The 26,238-nt window shown below is 54.0% G+C and overlaps 1 protein-coding gene across 28 annotated transcripts in view; it reads left to right on the forward strand.

Annotated features, from left to right (window-relative positions):
• The window catches only part of ARHGEF7 (Rho guanine nucleotide exchange factor 7), a 102,845-nt gene that overhangs the window by 57,398 nt on the left and 19,209 nt on the right, over positions 1 to 26,238 (forward strand). For 27 of the 28 annotated variants that reach the window (XM_081551940.1, XM_081551942.1, XM_081551945.1 and 24 more), the window contains 10 exons: positions 796 to 884; positions 8,608 to 8,702; positions 8,911 to 9,006; positions 16,416 to 16,538; positions 20,935 to 21,073; positions 21,750 to 21,809; positions 22,497 to 22,643; positions 23,377 to 23,463; positions 25,824 to 25,902; positions 26,069 to 26,208. In XM_081551940.1, coding sequence (XP_081408066.1) covers positions 796 to 884; positions 8,608 to 8,702; positions 8,911 to 9,006; positions 16,416 to 16,538; positions 20,935 to 21,073; positions 21,750 to 21,809; positions 22,497 to 22,643; positions 23,377 to 23,463; positions 25,824 to 25,902; positions 26,069 to 26,208 — 1,055 coding nt within the window. Of the gene's footprint in view, positions 1 to 795; positions 885 to 6,921; positions 6,973 to 8,052; positions 8,056 to 8,607; positions 8,703 to 8,910; positions 9,007 to 16,415; positions 16,539 to 20,934; positions 21,074 to 21,749; positions 21,810 to 22,496; positions 22,644 to 23,376; positions 23,464 to 25,823; positions 25,903 to 26,068; positions 26,209 to 26,238 lie in introns of those variants that run through there. The other variant, XM_081551967.1, reaches the window with a different exon arrangement.

Below are 26,238 nucleotides of genomic sequence, written 5' to 3' on the forward strand. Positions count from 1 at the left end.
GCCCCCAGGCCGCACGCGTCAGAATTTCCCCTCTCCTCCTGCCAGCCGTGGGCCGCTACCAGCCTCTGTAGCCTCGGAGATCCCGGGATAGACTCCTCCCCGCAGAAGCTCAGTGACAGACACGCCCACCCTGCAGAACCAGGGACTGACGGACGCACAGGCGCACACACCCAGAGCCGTAGAATCAGCTGGCTAGCACCGCTTCAGGACCTGCGCTGTCGTCCTTGAGTGGAGTTGGGTGCAAGTCCTGTGCTATTCTTGAATCCTTGCAGTAACTGTGACCACTTTCCTTTGGTTCTGGTTTGGAGGTTCTGAGGACAGTGTGGCTTTTCTCACCTCCCTGCCCGGGATGGTGAACCTGTCGCCTGTGTTAGCAGGACTTCTGCACTCTCAGTGGCCTGGGTCCCTCCAGATACGCTCCAGGCTCTGGGTCTTGAGGTCTTAATACTGCTACGTGTCTGCCCGCGTTTCCTATGATTCTGGGGGTCGGACTTCACCTGTACTGCACCCTGAGCTGACACGTGGCTCACGGGTTCTTTTGTGTGTTGACAGCAGCAGTGCGTAATCTGTGAGGTGTTCAGCTGAGCTGGGAGGGTGGGCTGGGTGGGGAGGCCCGGCTGTGGGGATCTCTGACCCCAGGAGGTGGGGGCTGGGGCCTCCTGGCCGTATGCACCCGTGTTCCACCTCCCTTTGGCCTGGGGCTCAGTCGGAACCAGAAGCCGGGCCGTGGGGGCTGCTGCGCTTGGCGGTCTTGGCTGGAGCCATGAGTGAACCTGCGCCCTGTCTTCATTTCAGAAAAGCCCGTGTCACCCAAGTCCGGAGCCTTGAAGAGCCCGCCCAAAGGATTCGACGCGCCCGCCATTAACAGAGGCTACTACAGCGTGGTGAGTCACTGAGAGGCGCTCGTGAAGCGTGACTCGGTTTCCATGTCTCTGAAACTCGACGTGGACAATGGGAGTGGCCTGGAGAAGGGGGCCACCTGCCACACAGACGCCTGCTCCCGGGGTCGTTCTGTGGCATTCCTGCGTGTTGGTCTTTGTGTGTGCAACTGTACCTGTTTTTGTTGCATAACCTGGTGTTGGGATTATTTCCCCATGCGGTTTCCAGTCTTCAACATGGGATTTTAAAAAGGTGCATAAAGTGATTTACAGATTTAAGTGCATATTCAGATTAGGTTGTCAGTTCTCTAGGTCAGTACAGTTTTTACTTTATCCTGTGTGTTACCATAATCTTTCCTGGAATTGATGTGTGTGTATATGTAAATAGCATGAAGTTAGAGGAGAGCATCTGGTCATTGTACATAGTGAAGACAAGTGTTTCAGAATCCTGAAACTTGCTGCCTTTTGAAACCTGAGCAGTTTGTGAGCTTGAGAAATACCCGTGATAGTGAGTCTCACATCTGACCCAGCCACCCTGTGTTCCTAGCTGCTGCGTCTGCTGCAGACTCATGGGGCCACCTTCTCTTCCCCTTTCTTGGGTGAGACGCTGCTTTCTTTCCTGGGGAGGCTCCAGGGGGCAAGGATGCCATCCTGATTCCCGGTGACATCCTGGAACAGGAACTCCTTGCTGCTGTGTCCGCCGGGGGCTGCGTCGGAGGACTCCCGTCTGTGTCCGCCTGGGGGTTGCGTCGGAGGACTCGCGCTGGGGTCCACAGCACCGTTCTCGTCTCCGGGAGCCCCGCTTCCGCTGGGTGTCATGTGGAACCAGGTAGCCGTGCTTTCTGGAGGCCCGGTCGGTAGCATGTAGTCCTCTTCGGATTCAAGCATGACTAGTGCCCTTCCAGAGGTCCATCCGTCTCTAACTGTGCTCACACAGGGAGAGGAGCCCCGTGCACAGGGCCTGCTGGCTCTGAATTGGGTGAGGGGGACGCCTTGACTTCAGTCTCCCATCCAAACTGTTGTTTATGTAGAGCTGTGAGCGTAAACACACGTGTTAAACTGTGGTCGTTAGGACATCAGCATGTAGAGTTGGTGGGAACCATCTTTCGGTGTCAAATCCAGTTAGTGACTAAGCCAGGACTCAGTTTCAGCTTGCCTGAATTCCATGCTTATAAATTACACAGAAAAGTAAAAGGTGGGGCACATGCAGGCCGAATAGAAGAGACCGAGTGTGAGACTTCTCACTCTGCCTCGTGTTGTTGTGTCTTCATGGACGCCGAGCGCTGAGCACACCGCAGGGGGTGAGGCCAGCGCGGGCTGATGTCACGGGAGAGACTTGGGGTCAGTGCCGGGAGAGGGTTGTGGGTGGGGGAGTGCTGTAGGTGGAGGTAAGGCGTGAGTGGAGGGGGAGTGTCTCTGCCGCTATGCGGTGGTCGAGGCTGGCCACGACAGCGCGGGGAGAGGACGCGGGTCTCTGTGGCTCACCTCCATGGCTCACGGCCGGCCTCTGGCTGGCCACGCCGCTCCCGCCCCCGCTTCCAGGACACCCACGGAGCATGTGTTGGCAAGCGCTGGGTGTCACGCAGGGCTCCGACGGGCTGTTCATTTTTCTTTTTCTTTTTTTTCTGTTCTAGGGAGTGTAAAATCTCTGTGGGTCTTTTTGTGTTTGCTCAGTTTTCTGACCTTGAGCCCCTCTAGTGAGGTTTTCATTTTATTTATTGTACCTTTCATTTGATAATTTCCATTTGATTTGTTTTATGGGTCAGTACATTTCTGTATTTGAGTCATTGTTCTCATACTTTAAAAAAGTTCATTAAGCATAGTTTTCTTTAGTTCTTTGGACACTTTGTCAAACTGGACTTCATTATTCAGCACAGCTTAAGTTGACCATGCCCTTGAGAGGGAGCTAGCCCCTTGTAGCCCCTGCCCCACACAGGTGCGAACCCCTGCTCCTCAGCAGCATTCAGCACGTGGGACGCAGTTTACCAGGCGAGCCCGCACTGACAGCCATCCGGGGTCCAGGGTTCACCACAGCCTTCACCGCACACGCTGTGGATCCGTCATTACAGCGTCAGCGGTTTCACGGCCCGGAAGTCCTCTGTGCCTGTTCATTCCTTGCTACCCTCAGTCCTACCCCCAACCCCTGGGAACCCCGATCTTTCTAGTGTCTCATAGTTGGAATCATCCAGATTGTCGACTTTTCTCTGATACTCACTTGAGGTGCCTGGCTGAGCTCCTAGAGGTCAGTTGCCCCAGACTTGGGGGGATTCCCACCTAACTCTGTCCCCCCAGGGATTTTAATGCTCAGGCAGGTCCAGTTGCAGCGTCTGCTGCAGGTACTGACCTCGCGTCCCTCCCCTTGTGGATCTGAGAGGAGCTGTCGATTTTCGGTCTCTCTGGTTTTTACCTGTTGTTGAGGAGGATGACCACTCTCATGCTCCTCACCTGCACAACCAGAAAGTGCTTCTCACAGGAGAATCCGTTTGTAGAATTCTGAAAACACTCAAGCCTTTAATGTAGTATTTTTGCTTCTTGAAATCCACCCCAGAAAAATTACCTGAGATGATTTTAGAGATGTTTGTGCAAGGATATTTTCATAGGATGCTTTGTTCAGCAATAAGCTGCCAGCAGCCTGTGTGTGTAGCCGTGCACCAATGCCTCAGACACCAGTGGTGGGTCCATTTCTAATTCTTACAGGTGCACAGGGGGCTTTAAGAAACGCCAGATCACGTTCTCACTTTAAGTACAATGAACAGAATATAAAATTATGCAAGTAATGTGATTGGGGTGTGTAAAGTGTTATCACTGAAAGTAGAAGGCAATGTGCCAGGGAATGTGGCGGAATTGTACTCCTCGATAATGCTGGTAATGGAGGCTCGGAGGGTTGCTTTGGCCCTAGAGCTCAGGCTGGGTTGGAACGTCATGGGAAGTCGAGACCTCGGGTGGCGGAGTCGGGGCTCAGATACGGAGGGTCACAGGGGAAGAAGCAGCCTCACGACTTTGCTGTAAGGGAAGAGTTGATCCGTTTTTAGTCCAGAGCCCGGCAGCACTGTTTACTGTTGAAGGTGAGCGTGTCTCAGTCTCCGGTCAGGGAATGGTCAGGAGCGCCCTTCTTAGGGGACTAGTGGGGGGCGGTCAGGCCTTGTGTGTAGTATTTGACGCCCTGTTGTGGCCTGGCCTGGGGGAAGCCCCCCAGCTGCCTGCACAGTCATGTCTGGGTAACTGAACATTGGTAGCACTGGCCTTGGCCTTGCAGCGTTAAGGGGGTTAGCAGCTGGCCTTAAGGCGCCTCATAAGTGTTGGCCCTTCAGAGGTTTCACGGTTAGTTTGTTGTTCACGCTGCTCAGTCGTGTCCATCTCTTTGCGACTCCATGGACTGCAGCACGCCAGGTTTCCCTACCCTTCACTGTCTCCCGAAGTTTGCTCAAAGTCTTGTCCATTGAGTCAGTGATGCCATCCAACCATGTCATCCTCTGTCGACCCTTCTCCTCCCACCTTCAGTCTTTCCTAGCATCAGGGTCTTTTCTAGTGAGTCAGTTCTTCCCATCAGGTGGCCAAAGTATTGGAGCTTCAGCTTCAGCATCAATCTTCCCAGTGAATATTCAGGGTTGATTTCCTTTAGGACGGACTGGTTTGATCTCCTTGCAGTCCCAAGGACTCATGGTTATTAGGAGTGTTCAGAAGCATTTGAGACCACCATACCATTCTGTTTGCAGACGGGCATCCCATTTGAGGATTAATTACCTAGGAGGGTGGTAGTCAAGGGCGATGGGATCGTGTAATTAAAGGGGGCGAGTGTGTGACCTCTCTGGGCTTGGTGGGTGTGACAGTGAAAGGGATCGGCTGTGCCTCCGGCCTGGAGACAGACCCCTAGGGCCAGGGGAGGTCAGGGGAAGCCCTTCTCTTGGAGAAGCCGCATGCCCACTCCTTAGGGGGTAGACAGTCTCCCGGCACCTCTTCTAGGGGACAGGAGTCTCCCCGTCACCATCAGAGAACCAGCCTTCCTAACTGTGTCCGTCTGGGACGAGAGCAGGCTGTCAGGACCCTCCGTGCCGTGCCGCACAGCGGCCTTGTCTTCAGGGACGTGTCGGCACTCCTCACGCAGCGGACAGAAGGTGCGCGTTGTCTGCGTCCGCGCTCGCCTGGTGTCACGACAGGCACGGGAGCTCTGTCTTTGAAAGATTGCAAACATGACCCAGTAGGTAGCAATCACCGGTGCATTACTTGTTAGAGTAGACATCCGTCGTCCGTCAAATGCTGTAGCAGCTTTCCACAGACCCTTCCTGTGCTCCAGACGGACCTACCCCCACGCGTCCCCTTGGCTCCTAGGGTTGCCCAGAGCCTCTGCCTGCTAGTCTGGGAGAACCCAGGCCTGGTGGCCGGAGGTTCACCTGGAGCCACGCTGAGCCAGCCCAGCCTTGGCTGCTCTCATCCCTCACGGCCCCTGCCTCTTCCACCTTGGCCAGGACTGGTCAGTGTCTCCCCGCAGCCCGTACGGGGTCAGGCTGCTGGCACACCGCCCACTCTGTGCACTCGGGGCTGCCCCTCCTCGCCTGGCCCCTCGTCCACACTGACCACCTGCTGCCTCTGCCCCTCCTCTCCTGGCCCCTCGTCCACACTGACCACCTGCTGCCCTGACAGGCTGTGCTCCCACGGTTCCTGTGCAGTGTCCTCGCTTCCGGCGGATGAAGACCAAGGTGACGCTTTTCTGGTGGTGGCCAGGGCTGGGCCTGGGAGTGGAGGGAGAGTGAGCTGTCTCATGTGGGGATGGCCGGGCGGGGTGTCTGTGAGGTTCCTTCCTGCCTCTAGTCGGGGAGCCGACTCTCTGCGCCTCTGCCCCAGACCGGGAAGAGCCCCTTTTGTGAAGAACGCAGGCAGGCCCACAGATATGTGCCATCCAGGGAGGACACACAGAGCTGTCGTTCAGGCCAGGGTCTGCTGGCTCTGAGGCCAGCTCTGGGGCGACGCAGAGCAGAATGGGCCCACAGCTTCTGCTAGAGCTCTTGGTGGTAAATCTTTAGCATCCCACAAGCTTGTGAATCCCTAAATTTAGAAATACTGTAATAATGTAGCTCCTTTTAAATGGCATAATAATATAAACATTTTATATCCACCCCCCTGACTCTGCTTGAGACTTAACGTCATGAAGTGTTGAGGACACACGGAAATTAGATGCCACCCGTGGTCAGTGATGGCCAGTGGGGGTGCCTGAGGCCTCTGCTCCGGGAGTGGGAGGGCTGCAGGAATGGCTTCCTCCAGGAGCACTGCCTGCCCTTCCTCCTCTCCTCTCCCTCCAGGCTCTAGGCCATTAACGGAGGGGGTCCTCTCTAGTAATTTACTTTTTGAAATTTGAAGTACTAACAGTTTAAATAGAGTGGGCTGGAAGAAAATGTGTGATGGTGATTTCTCCTTGTGGTGTGGGGGTTATAGTTAGGTGGGCAGAGAGGGGTAAGAACAGCTCTGCTAGTCTTGAGTTCAACCGGGGATCGAATTCAGGCCCCCTGCATCGGGAGCACAGGGTCTTAGCCACTGGGCCACCAGGGAAGTCCCTGGCTGTAGTTCGTGAGGGTAATATTTTATTGTGTCTGGATCAAATCTTGAAAAGTTTCCTTAATGTTACATGTTCTGTTACATGTACGTTAGTTATTTATTTTCAAAGGACTGTCAATGACACATGGAACATATGACGCCCACTGGAATTTGCAGTGGCGGTTGTGACTCACTTGTAAGGAGAGCGGCACTCAGCGCTCCTTTCCTGGCAGCGATGAAGTGGGTTTCTGTGGGCTGCAGGGCATGAGTTGGCCCTTTGTTTGGCTCTGCCGCTGCGGCTGACAGCCAGGGATTGTCCGTGAGCTGCCCGATGCAGTCCCCCTGTGGGCACCATTGTTGGCTGGGCCGCCCCACGCCTCCCAACCCCGGGGGCAGCTCGCGGCCAGGCTCTTGGCCCGCCCTCCTCCTGGTGCCCGGTGACGGCTGCTCTTCCCGGCCCTCTCTGGACCCACCTGTGTGCGATGGAGCCGTGGCGGCTGGGCCGAGACGTCCCATGGGGTCCTGCAGCAGCCAGAGCGTGCAGACGTCCAGGAAGGGGAGGCAGGTGATGGCTGGAGCCCCCAGTGCACCGCGAGCTTGGGGAGGGGCCTGTGGCCTCCATGAGGCAGCCCGCAGTGCTGGTGTGGCTCCCTCAGCGAGTCTGCGGAAGCCAAGGAGTCTAGCCTGGGTGGTTTGGGTGGGGTTGCTCTAGAGCCTGTCCTGAGCACTTAATTGAAGGTCATGTTTGCAACCAGGAGACGAGGTTACTAGCTGAGCCATCGCAGGAGAGGCTGTCGGGGCAGCGCTCTGCGTGGGTCCTGGTGCCTTCTCCGGATGATCCGTGTCTGCTCGCCCCGCGCATTGCCGCGGCTGAGGAGGGTCATCCGACTGCCTCGCGCTCACGCTCCCGACGCCGCTGTTGCATGGGAGCTGTTTGTGTTTATAAAGTGGGTGTATCAGGTTCCAAGCGTGTTCTTAACAGCATTGCTAATAGTTCCTGGTATTGGTTCTTAGACGTGGAGTCTGAGTTGAGCCTTTGTTTTCACATTAAATAGGGGCTTTTTGTCTTACTCGTCTGTGACAGATGTAAACTGTTTTTAGTTCAGGGACTCCTTCACGGTGCTCAGTTCGCTTCCGGTCATTTTGTGAGGAGAAGATGTGGGTGATGTGGATGCAGTGCGTCCCCTGGCACACGGTGCCCCGTCCTCCAGTCCCTTGACAGTCGGCTCCACTGAGGGTTTCTTGGAGGGGAGGTGTCATAACTGTGAGGGCAGCACCCACATTTCCCCACAAGGCAGGATCTCCGGGAGCGGCCCCTCCCTGTCCACTCAGGGGCGAAACTGAGCGGAGCCCAGAGCTGCGGCGGCGGCAGCGTGGAGGGGCCTCAGCACCGCCTCGGGCCCCCTGCACTCCCGAGTGGCCCTGCTCCCCCCGGGGTGCGGAAGACCCTAGTGAGCACACAGTGATTCCTGCTGCTTGTGTTAATGCTGAAATCTGCATTTAGTAACGATTGCTTTTTTCTTGAATGTTTAAACATACCTTTTGATTATCGAAAAGCAGGGGAGGAACCCGAGCATGTTTGGCGTCTTTATTCTGTCTGATTTCTCCTGCAGGGTTAGTTTAGGGAGACAGCACATTGGTGCAGGTAGTAGCTCCTCAGGAAATGCATGTGGCGTGACTTCATGACTGGAGAAGGTGCTGGCTCTGACCGTGGGGTGGAGCAGACGGTGAGCAGGGCTCCTTGCTCCCACGCAGCCCTTAGCGCGAGGCTGGAGAGGGGGTGCTGGTTAGGCGCGGGTTCACCTCTCCCCGCTGCATTCCTCCTCTGTAGAGGAGGGCTTTCTCAGGGATTGGAGACGCTGTGGGTCGGGCACTCGCTCAGCCGTCCAGGCTCCATCGTCAGGCTCCCCTGCAGACCTGAGCTGCCCCCCCCCCCAGGGGCCAGTGCTCTGTGATTGATTGCGGTGGAAAGGGGCTCATGTTTGAGCTCAGCTGTTTTACACTTAGATTTCTTTCTGTTTTTAGTAGTTGTTAACTGCTTTTGTCTATGTTTACTGCAGGCTGTCAGGAAACGTTAATTTTAAGATTGACATTAAACAAACCAGCGTTACATAGAAGCAACAGTGCGAATTGAACAGTAGTGATGAACTTCACAAAGTTATACATCTTCATGTCAAATAATACTTGTCATTTATTGTAGGTGCTACAGAATATTTTGGAAACAGAAAATGAATATTCTAAAGAACTTCAGACTGTGCTTTCAACCTACCTACGGCCCCTGCAGACCAGCGAGAAGTAAGTTAGATGGTGATTGTGTCAAGTGCTGGAACAGGGGGCCCTTGGCTGTTGCCTCGTGTGTTCAGCGAACAGCAGCTGAAACGCTGGGACAAAATGCAGCTGAGACTCAAGAAAGCTCCTTGTGTATTAGGCCGCGGGGCGGGGCGGGGCGGGGAGTGTGAGTAAGACCCTCACTCGTTTCTCCTGCTGTTTCTCTCGGCTCTAGGTTAAGTTCAGCAAACACGGCACATTTACTGGGAAATCTAGAAGAAATATGTTCTTTCCAGCAGATGCTTGTGCAGTCTTTAGAAGAATGCACCAAGTAAGTGAGAGGCGGATGACTGTAAAATTCAGGTTGGTGTGACTGGCGTGTGAAGGGCCGGGAATAACGGAACTTTAGATTTCACATTTCTAAAGGTGGATACGGGCTTATTTCGAATGTTTGGGATGTATCAACTTTTATAGTGAAAGTGTGTTTTAGACTCTTCCTCGGTGGGATCTGCTGACTGCTCGGAGCAGGGAGAGAGGTTTCCTGTGAGCAGTGGTTCTTTGGGGTGGCGGCTGTGGAAGGAAGGCGGGGTGGCGGTGGCCGGGCCTGGATGCCCGCGGCTTGGTGCCGGACCCCTGCCGCATGTCGGGAGCGCGGCGTGCTGCTCACAGAGACACGTCTCTGCTTCCTCCGCGCCGGCTTTTCTTACGTGGGTTTAAGGTCCATTCAGAGCTGGACGCATGGCCAGCTTGCTCCGGGCCTTTTCTCACTCACCCTCTGCTTATGCAGCACCAGAGCGGGCCAGACGCATGTTACCTGGACAGAAGTGACCCCTGTCCAGAGGAGCTGGTAGTCTGGGCAGGGAGACAGCTGGTTAAGATGGTAGAGGTAATTACAGATGACAGTGTGGAAACGCTGCGAGGAAAGCTGAAGTTGGATTTCAGGGGAGGTCGGCCAAGCGCTGCGGTGACAGGAGTAAGGCAGGCAGAGGCCACAGCGGCTGCCCCGCCCCAGAGCCCAAGCCGCTTGAGCCCTGCTCCATCCCTCACCGTGAGGTCAGTATCCACTCGCTCACTCGTTCTCCCATCCCCCCACCCTCGCCGGTCACCCTGTGCCCAGCATTCTTAACCTGGCACACTTGCCCACGTACTCTTCTGTCCTGGAAGGGTTCTCCTTCCTGTGGCAGCCGCTGCCCTGGCTCAGGCCGGCCTCTCCTCCCTGTGTCCTGCATGGACCTCCTGACGAGTCCTGGCCTTCTGGGTGGCCCTCTGCCCGCCCATCTCCCCTCCAGCTCTGCTCAGAAGCTGGGTGGTGCCTGGTTATTCTGGCCTGAGGGTGGTGGGGAGCTGAGGTCGGAGGTCGTCCCCGCGTGGCGGCTGTCTGGGGGAGCCCTGCCTGCGCCCAGCTCCCGCCCGCTCTGCTGCACAGGCCTCGGCTCCGTCGGGTGGGCCTGGGAAGCGGCGTGTGCCAGCCCCCCCACCCAGCTCGGGCCGCTTTCTGCTGCTGCTGGCGCTGCGGCCCCGCCGGCCCCTCCTGTCACAGCCGCCACCCCCTCCCCGTGCGGCTGTCGTGTGTTGTGCGCGCTGTACGCTTGCTTGTCCTTAGTTTAGTTGCAGACTCCTCCGTGTATTGTAGGCTGAGTTCCCATTAGTTGTCTTATATTTTGTAGGGTTTCAGCTTATTGAAGAAAATACTGAAATAAACATTTGACATAATTGCTACTGGTTAAATAAACATTGTGTATTTAGTTCAAAACTTAATTATAAGGCGCATCTTAAGATATAGATTCATCTTGTAGACACTGGACCATTACTGTAACGTTTTCACACTAAAATAGTATCTGTTTTAGATTATTATCAAAATACAAATTTGAACTAGAGAACAGAGTGTATTTTGTCTGAAAGTTGTATTTTGAACCATCCAAACAATAGAAACACGGGGATCCAGAGATGCCATTTGACCTTGTAGAACGTACGGCAGAGACGCAGAGCGCCCTCTGGTTCTGCTGGGCTGTCCCTGCTGAAGCGCAGAGCACAGGACTTGAGCTGATGAGGAGGCGATTGGGGTTGATGATGCACCGACCCAGGGGATCGCGGTCATCACCCTCGGCCCCAGTGGGCTCTCTGCAAGTGGACTCCGCATCACAGTCGGCCCCCCGTGTGTCGCCTGGGAGGCCCCGAGTAGCTCTTGGTGTAACCTCCTGACTTGTTGAATGAGACCACGTGATTCCGTGGAAACGTTTCCAGCTCTACAACCTTGAGCTCCTAGGAAGTTCGGAAGGGAAGGCACTCCAGTGGCATGTGGGGCCGTGAGCTGGGGGCTCGAGGCGGGGGCTGGAGCTGCTGGCTGGTGATGAGGGCCTCCTCTGGGGGAGCCTCGGGTGCTGCCGCCTTCCCGGCCTCTGGCATCCTTGAGGAAGTCGTCCGCGTTCAGGGTTTGGGGTCCAGCAGGAGGGGCTTGCCAGGGGCTGCCAGCGCCCTGAGGCTCCATTGTGGAGTCCCTCGTGTCCGGTCGGCAGCGGGCACACTCGGGGGACGCAGACAGAGCTCACTCAGGCCGTGGCACACCCTTGTGCTGCTCTTGGTCTCCCCGGGAGTTGGTGGTTACCGGACCCTGAACCCTTCCTCTGTGCAGTTAGCAGCGCCCGCGGGAGTAAACATGTTATGAGGGGAAGTCGTGTCGCAGCTCTGCCTTCTCAGGTTTCTCCTGGAGCTCATCCCTCTCTGCTCTGGGGAAGGAGAGCGGCCCCGGGGTGTCCCCACACGCCTGAGTAGTGTTCTCCCTGGAGAGACTGCGATGCACGGCTGTGTCAGCGACTGTTACCAGAGCCCTGACTGCTCACCTGTCCCAGAGCCCTGACTGCTCACCTGTATGAGACCCCTGACTGTTCACCTGTTACCAGACCCCTGACTGCTTACCTGTTACCAGACCCCTGACTACTCACCTGTTACCAGACCCCTGACTACTCACCTGTATCAGACCCCTGACTACTCACCTGTCCCGGAGCGCTGACTACTCACCTGTTACCAGAGCCCTGACTGCTCACCTGTTACCAGACCCCTGACTGCTCACCTGTACCAGACCCCTGACTGCTCACCTGCTACCAGAGCACTGACTGCTGACCTGTACCAGACCCCTGACTGCTCACCTGTACCAGACCCCTGACTGCTCACCTGCTACCAGACCCCTGACTGCTCACCTGTACCAAGACCCCTGACTGCTCACCTGCTACCAGACCCCTGACTGCTCACCTGTTACCAGAGCCCTGACTGCTCACCTGTACCAGAGCCCTGACTACTCACCTGTATCAGACCATTGGTAACTCTTCACCTGTTCAGTTTAGTTCAGTCACTCAGTCGTGTCTGACTCTGTGACCCATGGACTGCAGCATACCAGGCCTCCCTGTCCATCACCATCTCCTGGAGCTTGCTCAAACTCATGTCTATCGAGTCGGTGATGCCATCCAACCATCTCATTCTCTGTCGTCCCCTTCTCCTCTTGCCTTCGATCTTTCCCAGCATCAGGGTCTTTTCCAGTGAGTCGGTTCTTCACATCAGGTGGCCAGAGTATTGGAGCTTCAGCTTCAGCATCCGTCCTTCCAATGAATATTCAGGACTGATTTCCTTTAGGATTGACTGGTTTGATCTCCTTGCTGTTCAAGGGACTCTCAAGAGTCTTCTTCAACACCACAGTTCAAAAGCTTGACTTTTTCAGCGCTCAGCTTTCTTTATGGTCCAACTCTCACATCCATACATGACTACTGGAAAAGCCACAGCTTTGGCTAGATGGACCTTTGTTGGCAAAGTAACGTCTCTGTTTTTTAATATGCTGTCTAGGTTGGTCATAACTTTTCTTCCAAGGAACAAGTGTCTTTTAGTTTCATGACTGCAGCCACCATTTGCAGTGATTTTGGAGCCCAAGAAAATAAAAGTCTCTCACTGTTTCCATTGTTTCCCCATCTATTTGCCGTGAGGTGATGGGACCAGATGCCATGATCTTAGTTTTCTGAATGTTGAGTTTTAAGCCAGCTTTTTCACTCTCCTCTTTCACTTTCATCAAGAGGCTCTTGAGTTCTTCTTCACTTTCTGCCATAAGGGTGGTGTCATCTGCGTATCTGAGGTTAATGATACTTCTCCTGGCAATCTTGATTCCAGCTTGTGCTTCATCCAGCCTGGCATTTCACATGATGTGCTCTGCATGCTAGTTAAATAAGCAGGGTGACAATATACAGCCTTGACGTACTCCCTTCCCAGTTTGGAACCAGTCCGTCGTTCCATGTCTGGTTCTAATTGCTGCTTCTTGACCTGCATACAGATTTCTCAGGAGGCAGGTAAGGTGGTCTGGTATTCCCATCTCTTTAAGAATTTTCCAGTTTGTTGTGATCCACACAGTCAAAGGCTTTGGCGTAGTCGATAAAGCAGAAGTAGGTGTCTTTCTGGAACTCTTGCTTTTTCAGTGATCCAGTGGATGTTGGCAATTTGATCTCCAGTTCCTCTGCCTTTTCTAAATCCAGCTTGAACATTTGGGAGTTTTTGGTTCACATACTGTTGAAGCTTGGCTTGGAGAATTTTGAGCATTACTTTGCTAGCATGTGAGACGAGTACAGTTGTGCGGTAGTTTGAGCATTCTCTGGCATTGCCTGTCTTTGGGATTGGAATGAAAATTGACCTTTTTCAGTCCTGTGGCCACTGCTGAGTTTTCCAGATTTGCTGGCACATTGAGTGCAGCACTTTCATAGCATCACCTTTGAGGATTTGAAATAGCTCAGCTGGAATTCCACCACCTCCACTAGGTTTATTCGTAGTGATGCTTCCTAAGGCCCACTTGACTTCGCATTCCAGGATGTCTGGCTCTAGGTGAGTGATCACACCATCGTGATTATCTGGGTTGTGAAGATCTTTTTTGTACAGTTCTTCTGTGTATTCTTGCCACCTCTTAATATCTTCTGCATCTGTTAGATGCATACCGTTTCTGTCCTTTATTGTGCCCATCTTTGCATGACATGTTCCCTTGCTATCTCTGATTTTCTTGAAGAGATCTCTAGTCTTTCCCATTCTGTTGTTTGCCTTTGTTTCTTTGCTGCATCGATCACTGAGGAAGGCTTTTTTATCTCTCCTTGCTATTCGTTGGAACTCTGTATTCAGATGGATATATCTTTCCTTTTCTCCTTTGCCTTGAGCTTCTCTTCTTTTCTCAGCTATTTGTAAGGCCTCCTCAGACAACCCTTTTCCCCTTTTGCATTTCTTTTTCTCGGGGATGGTTTTGATCACCGCCTCCTGTATAATGTCACGAGCCTTCGTTCACAGTTCTTCAGGCACTCTGTGTATCAGATCTGATCCCTTGAATTTGTCACTTCCACTGTATAATCATAAGTAAGTAAGTGAAGTCGCTTAGTCGTGTCCGACTCTTTGCAACCCCATGGACTGTCGCCTACCAGGCTCCTCTATCCATGGGATTTTCCAGGCAAGAATACTGGAGTGGATTGCCATTTCCTTCTCCAGGGATCTTCCTAACCCAGGGATCGAACCCGGGTCTCCCGCATTTCAGGCAGACGCTTTGCAGTCTGAGCTGCCGTGGCGCATATAATCATAAGGGATTTGATTTAAGTCATACCTGAATGGTCTAGTCGTTTTACCTGTTTCTTTCACCTGTTACCAGACCATTGATAACTCCTCACCTGGTATCTGATCATTGATAACTCTTTGCCTGTTAGCAGGTCCTTGATTGATGACACCTTCTATCAGACCACCCCCTCCTATCATCAGATCAATGATGGAACCACAGTCGCAGGCCTTGCTGACCCGGCTGTAATTGTCACAGGTTGCTGTGGGGCTCCCAGGAGGCTGCAGGGGACGTGGTGACAGCCGTGCGCTCTCCTACACGTTTTCACGCTCTCAAAGCCGCCTCTGGAAGCACGAGAGAAAGCCAAGAAGAAAATCCCCTCTCTCTGTCCTTAAGTCATGTTCTGCCTGGATGGTCTTTGTGAGTGTTGTGTGTTCCATTATTTCGGTGATGTACACGGTGGTACGTGTGAGATGTGTTGGCATAATACCTAGGCTCCAATTAAGACCACTCACGTGACCTTTCTGAGCTCCGGCTGCTAGTTCAGGTTGGCGAGTTGATGGACTGTGAAGGTTTCATAAGCTGATGGTGGCAAGTGTAGTGATTTCTTGCAGATTGGGTTGAGAGAGGTAGTAAAACTCTAGAGCCAAGCTCGATGGGAAGAAAGGAGGAAGGTCTCGTATACTGAGGTCATTGTCCGTGTGTAATCCGCGGACATGTAGCGAATTAAAGCCCCTTGACCTAGATCGCAGTGTGTTTCCCTCTGAGTGCGTTGGGCTGTGGTCTGGCCCAGGTGGGCAAGGACGTCCCAGCAGCCCCTCGCCCGGCGCTGAGCAGGGCGTCCAGCCCCGTCGTCTTGTCACCTAGACGGTGCGTCTGCAGGCTGCCTGTGCCCCGTCTCCGGCAGTGGTTTGCTCTTGCTGATCAAACCGTGACGTCCCGTCTCTGCTGTCGCCTTCTGTCCCCTCAGCCAGGCAGGCGGGGTTCCCTGCGGGTCTCTCGCTGGAGAAGGCAGCCTCTGCCTGTTTTCTTGCATCCGAGCGTGACCATCGCTGTTGAGATGTCGGTGTTTAGCGTCTCAGAGCAGGTGTGTCTTGGGTTCCGGGTCCTGGTAGAAAAGTGGTCTCAGTGCCTTTGGAGACGGCGCCCTTGGCAGCGTGTGATGCCTGCTCCCTGGTGACTAGGGGTGCCACTCCCCCTCTGGGATGCACGTTGTCCCCCTCCGGGGTGCACCCTCCGCCACTCCGGGGTGCGCCCTCCCCCCTCTGGGGTGTGCCCTCCGCCCCTCCTGGGGTGCGCCATCCCCCCCTCCGGGGTACGCCGTGTCCCCCTCTGGGGCCACCTGCAGTGTGTGGCTGTACGATTTAGGCATCGGCTCGCTCTCTGTTATATTCAGCTTCGTTTTGAACTGGTTTCGTATCCCCCCAAAGATTGCAGTCACCCTTAAGGTAGAGACCCTTTCTTTCTCTGTTTTTAACGTGTTCCCAGTGCCTGACTAAATAGTTGAAGTTAATTTATTGAGTCAGTGACTATTGATCCTGCAGGTACAGGAAATTGTCACGAATCCCTGAAGGCTGTTAAAACTCACTTGGGGGTTCACACTTGGGAAACAGTCTGCCAGCAGTGCGGGCACCCGCTTGCTTTGACGTCAGATCCCAGTGAATGAGCGGAGTGCTGGCCCTCACACACGCAGTGCCTGCTCAGGGGCAAGCTGTTGGGTCTGCGGCCCCCGCGGCCCGGGAGGGCTGTCGGCCCCCGACGCTCGGGACCGTCTCCCTCGCCTGGCGGGGTGACCGCCCTGCTCTGCGGGCCACTCGTCTCTCCTGCCACCGATGGCACAGCCTCCACCCAGGAAGCCGGCTGTGGGGTTTCTCGTGCGCCCGTCTTGCGGCTACTTCCGCAGGAAACCGTACCGACCAGTAACCACACGTTCTGTTTCTCCTTATTTACACGCAACATAATGCTCCTTGACATCTGTTTTTCTCACTGTCTGAGGAAGGGGCTGGCCTGCAGGTCCCGGCATCTGGACGCTGCAGGAGGGGATGGCCTGCTTTCCGCCGAGCCGCTCCCCCGGGGGTCAGGGGCCGGGGGCCGGGGGCCGGGCGCGCCATCCAGGGCTGCCCCGCGGCTGGGGCTCTGGGAGGCGCTCACTAAGTGCAGCTCCGTGTCGCTGTCCGCAGGACGCCGGAGGCCCAGCAGAGGGTCGGGGGCTGCTTCCTCAGCCTGATGCCGCAGATGAAGACCCTGTACCTGGCGTACTGTGCCAACCACCCATCCGCGGTCAGCGTCCTCACGGAGCACAGGTGCGTCTCGTGGACTTCTTCCTGGGGTGAGGGTGGCGGGCAGCCGTGTCCTGGGGTTCCCTCTGGGCAGCTCGTTTCTGTCAAATATTACTTGACACGCAGTACAAGCATCCATGTGTTTATTCAAGAATGGTAAGTTTAATTCTTCTCCAAGTGAGTGCCTGGGGAGGACTGATAGCAGGCTTTAAAATCCTAATTAGTGCTTATAATAGAAACGGGTGTGTTTTGAAGTCTCCCCTTCAGACTGGACCCTTTGGATGGAGGTCAGGGGAGCTGGTGGGAACTCTGGAAGGTGGCCATGGGCTGGTCCAGGTTGCCGGAGTCGCATTCTCTCAGTGCGTGAGACTGGAGCATGTGTGACGGAACTGACTTTGCTGTAGGAGACTGTGTCCGTCTACATGAGGGCTGGCTTTGCTGGGGCACGCCGAGCCACAGGCCGTGCGCTTCCGCTCTGCAGCCGGAGGCAGCCAGGAGTGCAGGGAAGCAGCAGCAGGATGCTCTCTGCTCGTCGAATCAGGCACGGCCAGTGTGTCCTGGGCAGTCCGGAGCCCGGCCTCCTGGGCGGCAGGGAGGACCGCAGGGCTTGGCCTGCACACAGGGTGGTCGCGAGGCTCTGCTTCTGCTCCCAGAACGCACATGTCTGTGTTAAGGATGCAAAAAAACTTTACGGTTTCTTCTGAAAACAGCAGTTCAGCCATAAATAGCAGTTCAGTCATTCTTTTTTTTTTTTTCCTTTAAATTATAAATGAAGAAATTGTGTGAGTCGCATCAAGGTAAATGCCACTGTGCTTCCGATTTAAATATTTAACTTCAAGTTACTCCTAACTTAATATTTCAATTTAAAGCTTAGAAGCTGTGCTGGGAAGCGGGCATTGTTGGGCTCTTTGTAAACTGAATGAGGCTCCGGCGAGGAGTCCTGTGTCCCTCCGAGTGTGGCCGGGTCGTGTGGCCCTTAGGGAGGGCCTGTGACCTGCTTGGAGCCCTAAGCACCACTTGGAAGCCGGGGGGCCTCAGAGATCACCCCTCTTCTCCGGAAGTGTCTGGTCATAGGGTCCTGTCGGCGGGAAGCCTCGGAGGGCACCCCTCTTCTCCAGAAGTGTCCGGGTTAGAGTCCTGTCGGCGGGAAGCCTCGGAGGTCACCCCCTTCTCCGGTAGTGTCCAGGCATAGGGTCCTGTTGGCGGGAAGCCTCGGAGGGCACCCCTCTTCTCCGAAAGTGTCTGGGCATAGGGTCCTGTCAGCGGGAAGCCTCGGAGGGCACCCCTCTTCTCCGGAAGTGTCCGGGCATAGGGTCCTGTCGGCGGGAAGCGGAGCCCTAGAGTAGCTGAGCGTCTCCTCCTGGGAACGATGACTAAGATGAGTTTCCTCCCGAGTGAAATGCAGGGACTGAAATGTGAGATTTCTGAAAATTCCTCAGGAATTGCTGACGCAGTCCTGGGAACGATCAACAGCAGATAGAACATTGGGGTAAATTACAGGGCATTTTAAATGTCGTTCTTTCCTTCCGCCGTTTTGGTCAGGGATTGGCCCCCTGGAGGTGAAGCTGTGTCCCGAAGGTGACATTTAAAACCATTCAGACTGTTGAAGTTTCCTGAAATGTTTAGACATTCAGGGGCAACTTGTGAGCATGTGCTGTGTTCCCCTCTGCGTTATTACTTGAATGAGTGCTTGTGTCGTGGCTGCAACCTCAGGGCAGCTTTTCCCAGAAGAACAGGAGGTCGTCCAGACGGGGCTGTGCTCAGGGACCCTCTGCCCGCCTCCACATGGTGTGTCCCGGGCGGGAGGCGGGAGCGGGGACGGTCAGGTCCTGGGAGTGTGTGCCGAGGATGGGCGAGCGAGGCGGCTGGCAGGATGCGCTGCCTGCGTGCCCTCCTGGGGTCCCTGGGAGGCGGCGCCCGCCCTGCCCGCAGCGCAGACCTAGCGTCCGGAGCGTGAGTCGGGGTTAGGAGCCGCCGCCCGGAGGGGCCTCCGCCAGCCCTCCCTCCCTCTCCCTTCTGCCCTGGGCCCTACTTGTGGCCTCTGTCCTGCTCCTTGGTTAAGGCCCTGAAACCACCACTCAGGGGTGGATCAGTCTGTTTTTCTGCTTGAATATACTTTCTTAGGGATTGATTTAAACATAGTGTTTTGCAGTTTTTAAGTCTTATTTTTAGTCTTATGATCCTTATGTTGTGTTAGTTTAAATTTTGAGTGTGAATCTGGAAAACGTATGTATGGAACCACTGGTCCTGTTGAATTATAATGGATATCTGCCTTTTGCATAGTCGTTTGATAGTCGACATCATAGGCTCGTGGCTGCCTGTTAGCAGTGAATTCCGGGTTTCATGATTTAGTGTGTAGAATGTCTCCTTTTTTCCCTCACAGTGGTGGTTACTTTTTGCTGGGATGACCTGAGGTTCTCTCTGCGCTCCTCTGGTCACCATCTTGCAGCCCACAGTGTCGTTTGAGTAAATACAGAGGATAAAATACTGTGTAAGGGTTGCTAGCATCCGTAGAAATTAAGCTGAAAGGGCCTTTGTTTTGTCAGAAAAGCTATAACCTGCTGTTTTGTTTTATTATGGTACTAAATTTTTTAAAAACTAAAAAATGAAGCAAATATGTGCTAACTTGCTTCAGTCATGTCTGACTCTTTGCTGACCCTGTGGACTGTAGCGCACCAGGCTCCTCTGTCCATGGGATTCTCCAGGCAAGAATTCTGGAGTGGGTTATCATGCCCTCTTCGAGGGGATCTTCCCGACTCAGGGGGTTCTTTATCACTAGCATCTCCTGGGAAGCCCATACAGTGATCTGTAAAGATTTATAAAAGTTTTTGTTTCATTTCTTAACTGTGTACGTGTCTGGCATTTTAAGACTGTCATGTGGATATTAAAGGGATTCTCTGGTGGCTCAGATGGTAAAGCATCTGCCCGCAATGTGGGACACCCGGGTTTGATCCCTGGATCGGGAAGATCCCCTGGAGAAGGAAATGGAAACCCACTCCAATACTCTTGCCTAGAAAATTCCATGGATGGAGAAGCCTGGTGGGCGACAGTCCATGGGGTCGCAAAGAGTCGGACACGACTGAGTGACTTCACTCACTCATGGATATTAAAAGAAGTTACTTTTGCTTGCAAAAATTCCACATAAGTTTTTAGTTGTAGGGAATTTTGGGAGTAGGTGGGTGTGTGATAAGAATAATTTGCTTGGTTTTATTAATTGTTGTCTGCCATAACTATAGTTATGAAGTTTCATATAATACTAAAATATCAAGAATGGCCCAAAGAGACTTTTTTTGTTATTTTTCTTGTGGTAGAAAAGGCCCCAATTAGATTATATTTAAAGGAGTCGAACTTTACTCTTAGTGCCGTTAAGGGGTAGGGGGAGGGGTGACGTGAGGCGGATCTAGGCAACCCGCACCCATGGGTCGGGGCTTCAGGATTTTCGTGTTTACTTTATGACCTCGTTTACAGTGCTCTTCCCAGTGGGAGATGTGGGGCCCCAGAGGGGGTGCGGCCTCTTCTGCCCACAGCCCAGGTGTCCTCCACTCCTTGTCTGCAGGGACACCTCTTGGCAGCAGTGAAGGCCACAGACTGGAGTCATCTGCCCTGTGGTGCAGAGACAGAAACGCAGAGTTTCGATCACAGGCATGAGCCACAGATGTGTGGGTGACGGAGCTGGGCCTCCCGCTGGCCTTCCTGGGTCCTCCTGTGAGCTGGAGCCAGGACGGCCCCGTGCACGAGGCTGTGGTCCGGGAAGGCACTCGGTGGGGCTTGCTGATGGCAGGGTGGGAGAGGAGGAGTGGGCAGGAAAGGCTGGCTTTGCAGCATCTTCGTTTCTGAGTGTGCCCTCGGGTTCTCGTCCACAAATGCAGACAACTTTATTCATGCGTGTTGGGAGGGTTAAGGGAAACGATGATGCGGAAATGCTTTTGGAAGTTGGGAGCCTGCGTGCGTGTCGGGCAGTGGCGCCGCTGCGTGCTGCTGCTGTTCAGGGGCTGCGGTGCCTGGAGGCTGAGCACCGTGAGTCGGGTGGTTGTAGCTGTGACGCGTCTCCTCACACATTTTACCATCTTGAAGGACCAGCGAACCAGGCTCTGTCCTCGCCCTACAAGGACCGCCCACGTCCAGACTTTTCTGTATACAGTCGGCTCGCTGAGGGGGACTTTCCTGAATGGTTTGCTGGGAAACCATGGCTGTTTGTGTCATGCACACATGACTTTGCTCAGGCTGAGGGCCATGACGTGACCCATGTGGGGGTCTTCCCTTTGGTGTTTAGAAATAAGCGGCACACGTTTGGCTGTAAAACCTGTGGCCTTTGAGTGGTCAAGGGCCCCGTGTGTCCATCGTTGTCCTGGGGGCTGGGGCAGGCGCGCAGCCCTCCTGAGCTCTGACGGTGGCCTCTGCTCTCTCTGCTCACGCTCAGTGAAGAGCTGGGAGAGTTCATGGAGCTGAAGGGCGCCAGCAGCCCGGGGATTCTCGTGCTGACCACCGGCCTCAGCAAGCCGTTCATGCGCCTGGACAAGTACCCTGCACTGCTCAAGGAGCTGGAGAGACACATGGAGGTACGTCTGCCCGCTGGCCACGCCCCGAGGAGCGGTCAGGAGCCAGACCTGGAGAGGGCTGTACCGCTGGCCTGTAACTCGGGATAGTTTCACAGGGACTTTGTTGATTGTGAAGTTGTTTTCCCGTATCTCAGCTCTGTAGAGAAGCGTCTGCTCCAACCACTGCTGGTGGGGAGATTTCCAGTAGCTAGAAAACGTCCGTGGTGTTGAGGGGTTACATCGGGAACATGTGCCTACAGTGTTAAGCGTATAAGTTATGGAGAGATGATAGGAAAAGAATTAGCTACTGATGTATACCTATTTCAGAACACAGGCTGTGGGCCCGGCATAAGTTGGGGTTCAGGCTGCTGGCTTGGTTAGGGTGTGCTGAGTCATTCCCCAAAGAGCAGGCAGTCTGCTCTTCTGCTCCCCTCTCCCCTCTGCCCTTTGGTGCCCGAGCAGCAGGGCGGGGGGGTGGGCGAGGCTGTGGGCCGGCCTCCTCCAGGGCAGAGTCCAGGAGACTGTCCACCGCTCCATGATCCCCTCAGAGACTAAGCAGAGCCACTTCAGTGCCGAGACAAAGGGACAGGTTACAGGTTGAAGCTACAGGGACAGTTCGAGCCGGTCTCCAGAGAGAGCCTTCTGAAGAGCAGACTTTTCATTATGAACGCTCACAGTGTGCCTCTTTTATTCAAAGGATTATCACCCAGACAGACAAGATATTCAGAAATCCATGACCGCCTTCAAAAACCTTTCAGTAAGTCATAGAGTGTGTTATGGTTTTTTTCCATCAGATATCATTATGGCAAATGAATGCAGGAAATTAGTTGTGAACTATAATTTGGATTTATTCTGGAGAAATAAAAAATAAATAACATAGTGATTCCACGGCTGGTAAACTTCCATGCTCTATGGCGCTGTGGACACCAGAGAAATGGGAGGGTCGCTGTTTACATTCTTACACGGCACCACATTGGGCTATAGTACCCTTAGATGGTTTAGAACATGCTTTCAGCCTCATCCCTGCACCTCTAGTGACAGCGCGTGAAGCGGAATGCTGGGCTTCCTGCTTACGTGCCGTCAAGCTGTCTTACTGACCGGGTTTCTGGAATCCGTGTCTTATTTATGGCGCAGGTGGAGCTCACTCTCTTCCCCTCCTCTAGGTCTTCTCCTCTGGCGCTCACTAGTAAAATCAGAGAATATTTTTCTTGTCCAGTCCACATTTCTTCAAAAAGCAACAGGATTTGCTGTATTTTTCTAACATAGTGTTTCTCATTCTAGAGCTGTTGTGTTGTTGTGGGTCTCTCTTGACTTGATTCCGTCCTCGTGAAGTGAGCGAGTTGTTCGCTAGCTGGTCTGTCTGAAGAAGTCAGGGGCGGAGCGGTAGAGCCAGAAGCTTGGTCTGGGAGCCCATCTCCCCTGACACGGCCTCATGTGCCCCCAGGCGCAGTGTCAGGAGGTGCGGAAGAGGAAGGAGCTGGAGCTGCAGATCCTGACGGAGGCCATCCGCAGCTGGGAGGGCGACGACATCAAGACCCTGGGCAGCGTCGTCTACATGTCCCAGGTCCTGATCCAGTGTGCGGGCAGCGAGGTACTGCGCGGCCCTCTGCCCAGCTCTGCTTCAGCGTTCCCCGCGTTTCTTTTAATGGGGGGAACCTCGCTCCAAGGCCCCTGCGCCTGGCTGGCTTCGGGGCACCTGCCAGGGACACGACTTCCCTGAGTTCCTTCACTGCTGTGGGCGGTGTTTCTCTCTTGAGTCTCCTTTTAGATTCTTAGCCATCTTTGCTTCACTTGTGGTCTTTCTGGGGCTTTTGTTACCTATTGCAGCAAATGAGATTTAATACGTAAACAGTGCTCGTTGGCCTTTTGTGTAAATTGGCGAGATGGCAACAGTGGACATGTTGGGCTCTAGGTTCGTGCCAGGATCTGTCAGTGGGCCAGAGGCGATCTCCCTGCTTTATATCCTCCCCACCTTCAGCCTGAAGGTTCCACCTGGTCTCCCAGTGCCACTAAAAGTTCACAAGTTCTTTTCTTCCATTTTCTCTCAACCACAGAAAAAATTTGTTTTTCTTACTCCTGCCTATTGATAAGTTAATGGCAGAGCTAAACTCAGATTTTTAAAAAAGATGTTGCATGTGATACTTGTGAGTCTTACGAATTTATCATAATTTTGTTTCCATTTAATTTATTTAAATTTGGTAGAAAGAAACACCTAAACATGAAGTGTGACATACTGTTTCATAAGGCCTCATGTAAGTATTTGTTCTCACCATTGTAAATATGTGTTTTTAATACAGTTATTTAAATTTGTTCTTTTACATCAGGAAAAGAATGAAAGATATCTTCTACTCTTTCCAAATATTTTGCTAATGTTGTCTGCCAGTCCTAGGATGAGTGGTTTTATATATCAGGTAAAACACATTTTAAATTTATATTTGTTTATTGTGGGCCTGGGAACTGTTTTAAGGTTCATTTTGAGTTTTTGTGTTAAGTACTACGTGTGTCTGTTCGTGTGCTGTGTATAGTGTTGTACGTACTCACATCCATACACACAACTCCTGTCTATGTGTTTCGACGTGACTGTGCAAATTAGGATCTTTGTGTTAATCCAAAGCAAAAAGAGAAGGAAACTGGTATTTGTACAGCTGGCCCCGAGGACACAGACCGCCGGGGTGCAGGCCAGCCGGTCACCTCCAGGTCGTTCTGCCGCTTTCCTGCCACCGGGGCAGGTGGCCGCACCGCGGGCCGGCTGGGGGCCACGTGTGGCTGCAGTGGTCTGTGGGCCCCCAGTCGACTCAGCAGTCACGGGCACATGCCAGGGAGTATTCCACTTTTTTATTGCTAATTGTTTTTCTGATTTTCTTCAAGAGGATATGAGACTGATTTAAGAAGAAAGTGCAAGGGCAGAGCTCTTCTGTTTCTGGATGTTAATTCAAAGCGTGGGGTTGCCTCGCCCTCCTCCAGGGATCTTCCCAACCCAGGGAGGGAGCCCGGGTCCCCTGCACTGCAGGCGGCTTCTTTACCTTCTGAGCCACAGGGAAGCCCGTTAAGTGCCATAGGTTTTATCTGTGTCTACTAGGGGCTTCTGGTGAAGCTGGCTGCTTTGTCCTTTGTGGTTATTGAAGCTGCGGCCCTTGCATCCGTTTTTCAAGGCCTGACTGGTCAGCAGGCGCCGTTCCCACAGGAGTCCCCCTGGGTTTGCTCTGCATTGCATTTCCGCACACGTGGCACGTTGTCTGTCTTGTCCCCAACGAGAGCTCTGGTGGGTCCTGAGTCTGGAGCGTTCACGGCTGGCTTGTACCTGCTCTGAAAGCTTTGCAGCCCAGAGAGGAGTTGACATTGAAAGGAGCACTTTAGGCGCAAAAAAGCAGATAAGACATGGGCCAGCCTAGGAAAGGACCGCCTCCTAATTTGTAAGCCTGCGGTTGAGCCAACGCCTGGCCGAGGGAGCACCTGCGGGGGTTCCACAAGCCGGTCGCCGCCGCTTTAAGCGACCTCGGTCCTTTCCAGCCACGTTCCCTGGCTTTGAAGGCCCCCCAGAGGCTGAGGGCCCTGTGGTGCCCTGTGGAGCTGCGGTGGCGTCCGGGGCGGCCTCAGGCCGCAGGGTGCTGGCATCAGCGTACTGCTGCAGGGCCCTGGTTCCCACCTGGGTGCGCCGTCCTGGGGGCTTCTCTCCGAGTGCCGTGACCCCCAGTCCACGCACTGTCAGTGTTCACTTCTGGCTTTGCACCACATCCGGCCACAGCGAGCTCGTCCCGTCCTCCGTGGGTGTTGCTGCGGGTTAGTCGGGGACACACAGCTGTGTTTCCTGTTGGGCTTCTCCGAGCTCTCGGTCACCCTGGTGCCTTCGGCCCCTCGGCAGGGCATCTGCAATGTCCACACCTGACCACACAGTGCCTGCCCGGCTGCCTTGGGCCAGGCTCCTGAGCGCGGGCCCCGGTGCCCGTGGACTGGATGAGGCCTGTGGGGGGTTGCAGAGATGGCCGGGGCCCCGTGGGGTGCTCTCAGCCCCGCGGCCTCTGCCCCAGGTGTCAGGAGTCCTGTGCCCTTGCGGCCTCACTGCCACCCCTCTGCTCAGAGTCCTGCTTGTCAGGGGCCTCTGGCCCTGACCCCGAGAGTCCTCCCTGAGGACTAGCTTGGCCTCCACAGCTCTGGTGTCTGTTAGTCAAGGTGGTCCGTCCGCGGCCCAGTTCTGCTTCCGCTCCCTGCCTCACGCCCTGTGTTCCAGGGCGGCAGGCTGGTGCTCTTCTCTGGGTTTTGTGCAGCGCTCGGCACAGCTGTCGATGGACTGTCTGCTGACGGACGACCGGGCACAGCCTTCACACGGTTCCTCTGGCTCCAGTTTCCTTTATTTTGCCCTCAGGCATGGAACTTCCTCTGTGTTGCTTTAACGCATATCTGTGCTTCCTTTCTGTAAACAACGTCATTTAAAATAGCTACCGTGGATCCTAGTTTTTTTTTAATCATAGTGCATAATGTTTTTGTGTCTTGCTGTTTATATTTAGAGTAACTCATCAGATAAAATGTTTTTGTTCTGGTGTGCAGCCCTGTACCTTTTTGCTGGCTCATTCTTGGTTATAGTATTACGATTTCTTATTCAAGGTAGCGGTTTTTGTATTATACATGCTTTTGGTACAAACAAGAGTTTTTGCTTTTCGAAGACAGTTCCTCTGCCTTTTCTAAAATCATTTAATATTTACTTTAATAACGGTACCTTCTTTACTAGAAAAGCACTAATTGTTTCTTTTTGTGGGGGGGGGGTCTTTTTTAGGGAAAGCTACCAACGACAGGAATGACAATCACAAAACTTGAGGACAGTGAAAATCATAGAAACGCGTTTGAAATATCAGGTGATAGGCGCAGACTCTGGGTGCTCTCTGTTCCGGCGCCGAGGCAGCGGCCCTCATGCGCCGGCCCCGCGGAGACCCCGAGGGCTGCATGGAGGCGCTGGCAGCCCTCCTTGGGGTGCGCGTGTGTGCACGCTCCGCCCCCCCAGCCTGTGTCTGTCCTTTCCAGGGAGCATGATCGAGCGGATCTTGGTGTCCTGCAACAACCAGCAGGACCTCCACGAGTGGGTGGACCACCTGCAGAAACAGACAAAGGTCACCGCGGCGGGAAACCCCACCATCAAGCCTCACTCCGTGCCGTCCCACACCGTAAGGGCCCCCGCCCCGCCCCCGCCTGCA

The sequence above is a fragment of the Giraffa tippelskirchi genome, chromosome 12 (genome assembly GCF_054371585.1).
Source record: "Giraffa tippelskirchi isolate mGirTip1 chromosome 12, T2T-mGirTip1v1.2.pri, whole genome shotgun sequence".
Lineage (NCBI taxonomy): Eukaryota > Metazoa > Chordata > Mammalia > Artiodactyla > Giraffidae > Giraffa > Giraffa tippelskirchi.